The sequence below is a fragment of the Borostomias antarcticus genome (assembly GCF_949987555.1).
Source record: "Borostomias antarcticus genome assembly, chromosome: 15".
Lineage (NCBI taxonomy): Eukaryota > Metazoa > Chordata > Actinopteri > Stomiiformes > Stomiidae > Borostomias > Borostomias antarcticus.
In genome coordinates this window covers 21,961,425-21,968,060 of record NC_140248.1, presented here as the reverse complement: position 1 = coordinate 21,968,060, position 6,636 = coordinate 21,961,425, and the positions used below count along the sequence as shown (strand labels likewise).

General features: G+C 46.8%; 1 protein-coding gene across 1 annotated transcript; it reads right to left on the bottom strand.

The window, feature by feature from the left end:
- Positions 1-4,490: 4,490 nt before the first annotated feature.
- Positions 4,491-4,829, bottom strand: sertm1 (serine rich and transmembrane domain containing 1; the record flags this gene model as incomplete). Its single annotated transcript, XM_084450456.1, has 1 exon — positions 4,491-4,829. One exon carries the CDS (start codon positions 4,827-4,829, stop codon positions 4,491-4,493), a length of 339 nt encoding a protein of 112 aa, XP_084306582.1.
- Between the last annotated feature and the right edge of the window lie 1,807 nt (positions 4,830-6,636).

The window sequence follows — 6,636 nt, the reverse complement described above, 5'->3', positions numbered from 1 at the left end:
GACTCAGAGGAGGGGGAGTCTGCAGTGGTCCTTGACCTGACGGTCGTGCCCCCGCCGGTTGTGGCCTCCACCTCCAGCGCCACGACCTCCAGTGCCTCCACCACCAGCGCGCCAGCCTTCACCTCCAGTGCCATCTCCAGCGCCTCCGTCTCCACCGCCCACGCCTCCACCTCCGGCTGCCAGCGTCCCTGCCTCAAGGGTCCCTGAGGGCTGGGCTTCCTCTCAGACGCTGTGCTGGAGGCTCATGACCCTAGAGGCCCAGAGGGACATGGCAGAAGGGATTGGGGCAGTTGTGCAGCAGTTGGTGGAGGTCACCACACTACACCACCAGAGCCAACAGGACATCCTCACTGCACTTCATTCCCACACATGCTGTCACGGACCTCACACATTCACTCACAAACGCACTCACACACCTCACACAGTCACCCACCATAAAATAAATAAAATGGTAACAATGTGAACCTTACTTGTTTGTGTCTTCATAGCTGGCGCATGACCTCAGTGCGGGCCCTTTGGCCCCGCTGGTAACCCTCATGACGGGGAGGGGGCTGAGGGCTTGGGTCCTCATTTTGTGGTGGGGTGTTGACTGGTTATCATTCTTATCAGCTTTGAATATATATCTTGGCAAACATAACACAGGATGATGTACAAGGAGGGGACAGATTCCTAGTGAAAGTACTATTGGTTGCTAGTAAAAGGACAATAATGAGCGCTTGGTATAAGGTGGAACCCCCAACCAAGGAGCAGTGGCTGGGTGTTGTGGAGGAGATTTATGTTAGGGAGAAGTTCACGCATGCATTGAGGATGCAGGAAGGAAAGTTTGAAGGGAGATGGGAAAAATGGATGGATTATAGAAGGAAGTGTGATGATACCACTAATATTGAAATTGTAATATTTGAGTAAGAGAAAAAAGCTGCATGGATGGAAGTACCCATAAGCTGTTATTGTAAGTTTTTATGTTTTATTGTATTGTCGTTGTATGGATGGAAAATGCTAATAAAGATTAAAGTAAAAAAGAAAAAGAATATGTATCTTGGCTATGCACACACCAACAAGCCAGCCGTCACGCACAGCGCCTGTAGCCCCTACCCTGTGCGCCAGGATGAACGAGTCATGCGTGGAGCCAGGCCACCGTGCCACTACACTTGTGATGAGCATGTCGGCGTCACATATGATTTGGGTATTTATAGTGTGCACATTTTAGCGATTCACATAGACGTATTCATTCACTGATGGTGCCCTTATGTGGGTGCAGTCGCCATCGCCGTCACCTCTTTGGAGTTCTATCTCGGCCAGTAGGCCGAGTAGCGCCGGATTCATTTAGGCTCGCATTACGCACAGGAGGACTGTCATTTATATGCTTACCAAACAGCAAACAGGTCCACGTGATCACATATTAATGACAATCTAATTGGTCAATTATTGCCGTTTGATGGAGTGCCTGCATTAGGTGTGTGACATATAGCGCGGAAAGGTTTGGGACAGCGCATAGGTTCAGTTTGGGGAACAAATCCATATCGGACAATTAATGAGCCGGTTAGAGGACACGTCTAATCTTGCATTGCGATATGTTTGTGCTGAATTGGGCTATTAGCCTACATGATTGTGCGTTCATAAACTCTCGCTCTTCTTCTCTCCATCAAACATTGTAATTCACCGACGCACCACCTGCGTCGCCAGTTCCCCCTGTGTTCAAAAAGGGTGTAAAAACCCGTCTAAATCGGTACGACAAGTTGAGAGGTGTCGTACAAAAGCGCGTAGAAAGGCGACTAAATTTCCGCCCTTTCGGCTTGATAAATCGCAATGTGGGGGGGGAAATGGCGTACGCCTGAAATCGCGAAAAGGACCGTGTAAAATATGGCGTACCTCAATGATAAATGAGGCCCCTGGCCAGTATGCCCTGTAGCGCTTTCATCTCTTTTTGATTTTATTTGCTCTCAAACACAAACGGGCACAAATGAGGTGAATATACGGAAGATAAACAGGAATAAAGCATTTGCATTTTTCAAGTGATTTTAAATGTTGTTTTCATTTTAAATGTTGCTGTTTGTTGCGTGGTATTGGTGGCTATAGACTAGATGTGTGTATAAGAGCTGACTAACACCTAAGACCTCCCTGTATACCGCCCTATTGAACCAGTCCTCTACATTAGAACTAGGTCCAGTGTCGGTTGAGTTACCATGGAGACAGCAAGGTGAGAGAAGGCAAGCCAACCGGCAGGAGACGAGATTTGACTGGCTGGCTGACCTGTCAATCAAGTTGAGATGTTTACCGTGCAGCTTGTGTCTAGACCAAGCCCCCAGGATTCGAAATCTAAAGTGAAGGCCTATTGAACCGCGCCATCTTGGCAAATTTGTAGTCATTTGACCATTTCCGGTGACTTTTGTACTTGCGCAGTTGAGCTTTTCTGTCCGACGCGCGTCCACGCACGTTCCCGGCTCTCCCCGCTTTGATTTAGCAATGAAAACCGGCTTGCATATTAACCTGTTTTTGTAAAATATATCCATTGGAGAAATTATTTTTTCATCCAGGCATCTTAGTTTTAACAGGTTAAATATAACTGAACATGTTTTGTTTGCTAGTAGATGGTATTCATTCCGTTCGCGATAACGTTATTGCAGCCAGGCTGAATTCCTCCAGGGAGCCAGTGACCGGCGAGTTGAAGAGCTTCACTCCCCGCCAGCAGGAGCATTGGCCGCGGCTACCGCATCTCGGATAACCCGCTGAGTTCGTGGCTGCTATTTCACACTCGCCCTTGATCAATCCCAATACCGATCCATGGTAATAATGAATCAATCGTTCAGATCGGCAGTGCTGCATGCATGTTACAACATCATTGTTAGCTTTATTAACATAACCATAGACTGAAACCATAAACATTTATCTCTCTAACGTTAGGCTATCCATCTTACACCAGTCGGCCATTCGATAGCTAGAAGCGGTGCCAACGTTGACCGTGGACGCGCGTAGGTCAGAAGTACAACTGCGCAAGTACAAAAGTCACCGGAAGGCCAGAAAAGCACAACTGCGCAAGTACAAAAGTCACCGGAAATGGTCAAATGACTACAAATTTGCCAAGATGGCGCGGTTCAATAGGGCTTCATTGTAGATAGCGGTCAGTGAATGGAGTGGCTGTATCCAGTTCTATTAATACATCCATGGTCTAGATAGATGCATGCGTGTTGGCTTGGTGCGCTGGGACAGGTGTCGATAGTCAGAGGCGGTGTTCCTTCCCTTTCGTCTCCTACCCCCCTGCTCTGGGGGGCGGTTCTGCCCCACTGATGGACACACGCCGACCTCCCCGGTCCCTGATCAGAACTGCCTCTCTCCCCCTCCGCTACGCTAAACTTATTTTATTTATTTAACCTTTATTTAAATAAATCAAATAAACCATCCAGAGCAAGGTGAATTTAATAGCTGTGTACATGTTAGCTTATAGCAAATGTTTCATCTGAAAAATGTAAGACTCTTATAGCAAATGTTTCATCCTGGCTCTGCAGTAGAGCCATAAAGGGGCGGAAAAGTTATGACTATTCCAAGGGCCCTGCACTGCCCTGGGCCCCCATAAAAAACTTTTATTATTTTTATTATGATCAGGTCTAGGCTTGAGGGCCCGATATTATATTCTTTGATAGGGCCCATAATTTCTAGTGGTGCCCCCGTTGCTCTGTGAATGTTTTTTTAATGATGTATTTATCGCTGCGATATCCAACGCAACAACCTCCAGTCTGGGACTAGGCAGTACATTTAAAACAAAGAGCTTTAATACAAAGTCTTATTTTTCCACTGATGTCGATATAGTAGCAATCTATTACACATTTCATTGAGATACACCACATATTCTAAACAATCTTAGTCTAGGCTGAGTCGGCCACAGTGGAGCTTATCTCCTAAATTGTGAATAAGAATAGAAAAAGAAAAAAAAGATGTCATATTCAGAGTCATACTTAGATATGAGTTGGGACAGTTGAAAGGAAAGATGATCATGTTCAGATTGATAGTTCGAAATGCTGACTGACTGTTTGACTGAAGACTTCTCAGATTCTACTGTACTCTTCCATGGAGATGAGTTCTCACTTGGCTTCACAATGTCAACTACTTTTCCCAGGAGGCCGCAGCAGGGATCAGGGGAGGTAAGCAGAGTGATCTGGAAGTGTCATGGTGGAGGTAGGCCTACTATATATGTCCATGGCTATAGGCCACCTCATAGCCAGAACTTGTATTTAACAAATAATGTTTGTGTGTGTGTATGTGTACTGTATATGCCTGTGTGTGTGTGTGTGTGTGTGTGTGTGTGTGTGTGTGTGTGTGTGTGTGTGTGCGTGCATGTGTGTGTGTGTTTAAGTTGCCTGCTGCAGTGCTCGGTGTGGCAGGACTGGATGTTCTCGCTGGGCTACATCAACCCCAAGAACCCAGAGGAGCAGAAGATCACGGAGATGGTCTACAACGTCTTCCGCATCCTGCTGTTCCACGCCGTACCGGGCGTCTCAGGTGGACAGCGTTGACACCGTAGACCTCCGGGAGGACACGCTGCAGATCTCCATGTTGGTGAAGGAGCTGCCGGCGTCGCTGCTGCAGTCTGGGACCGAGGACGAGGACGCGATGACATTCTTCAGCCTGTGGAGGGCGACCATGAGCAGGGCCAGCAGGAACACCAGCAGGCTCATGAAGATCCACACGTACACGTGGACGTTCTCCGGGTGCCCCGACGACGCAGCCGCCGCCGTGGACACGGAGGTCGGGGAGAACCTTAGGAACGTTCCGTTGTCCTGTGGTGAGATTACGGTTCCGTTTAGCTCCTCCAGTGGGAGATCCATGCCTGACATGCTTCCTGAAGACAGCCCCTGGGGGAGAGACAGAGGGTATTAATGTGGTTCTGAGACGATCCGTCTGAAAAGAACCCCACAGACTCACATCCACGTTTATAATATAAACACAAACTCCCTCTATGTCACAAAGCCTAGAGCTGTGATCGAAACCACTCACTCACTCACTCACTCACTCACTCACTCACTCACTCACTCACTCACTCACTCACTCACTCACTCACTCACTCACTCACTCACTCACTCACTCACTCACTCACTCACTCACTATTCCCTGCGTAGTGTAGTGAATGAGATTGTAGGGTACATTCTCTGCTCACTAGAAACTGCTGTGAATTGTGGGTATTTTCTAGAGGACTATGTAGTGAATCAAATTAACTGTTGAGAATTCGGACACTATTCTGCTATTCTGCTAATACTACTTCTGTAATAGGGAACAGTTACAACACAGCGTAGGTCTTGGTCATGAGTCTATTCTAATGTGTGAACTGCCATGATGCACCGGTTCTATGTATTATTCAATAAATGGGAATCAATCAACTACTGGGATCACATTTACGGTAATACTGTTGACCTGCTACACACAAACCATAAAACATCATCAGATGACACAACAGTGGGATATGACTAATACAGTGGGCTGAGGGGCGGATTTAACACGTTACGTCACACGTCAACCGCCCGCTGGGATGTGGGAACAGGCATGAAAGACGCTCTGATCTGTAGTGACCTAGTGTTGTTGTTCACAGCACAGAGAGGGGGTGGTGGGGGGGCGGGGTAATAAGACGCTGTCCTGAATGTGTGTGACGAACATTCATTAGACCCTCATCATGCAATATCCAGCTGGACAGCAACAGAGACACAGCCTTGCACACTCCTACCGTTAAGGCCAAAGCCACACAGTCTACAGCAGTGGTTCTCAACTGGTGGAGCCTCAGGACCCACATTTTTCCTTATCATGAAGTCGCGACCCAAATTTATTCCACAAACATAGAAAATGTCTGTGACACATAACACAACATTGGCCCACGCTAAGGTTAGCCCACTTCCTGTCATGTCTCGTGAATAAATTATTGAAATTATTGAATTGCATTGAATTGTGTGTCCTCCAACATTTTCTCTATAAATATATATATATATTAAAATCCCTTAAAAAAAAAAAAGAAAAGAAAAGGGAAACCGCCCACGAAGCCGCAACCCAATCAAAATGGCTCCGCGACCCACCTTTGGGTCGCGACCCACCAGTTGAGAAACGCTGGTCTACAGCACCATGGAGGCCATTTTGGAGATCGCTCATGGTGCACGGAGCTCAACACTGCCGGCACAACCACCATAATGCCTCAGTATTAAAGGTGATATAGACACAATTTTTATGTAGACTAACAATTTCTAAAAATATATATTCAGTATACATCCACAGAACGTTTAGAAAGGTGCAGAATTAAAGTATTGCTTTTCCCCCAAAAAAATGTTGACGGGTTCGACAAGAACGTCCTGCTTACCTCTGTCTGGTTTGACCTGCCTCCAACCGGGAGGCAGGAACAATCAGGAGTCCTCATACTACTGGCTCACAAGCCTTGCTAGAGCTGTTATAAAAATCATTTTTTCTTGAAAAGACTAGTCCAAATCGAAATTGTGACTATTGCACTTTTAATACTGCGTGATTGACAGCCTGTTTTGCCGGTGGCGGCTGAGGTGAGAGTAATGGTAAATGGTAAATGGTAAATGGACTGCACTTATATAGCGCTTTTCCACCTTAGCGGCACTCAAAGCGCTTTACAATGGCCTCTCATTCACACATTCACAG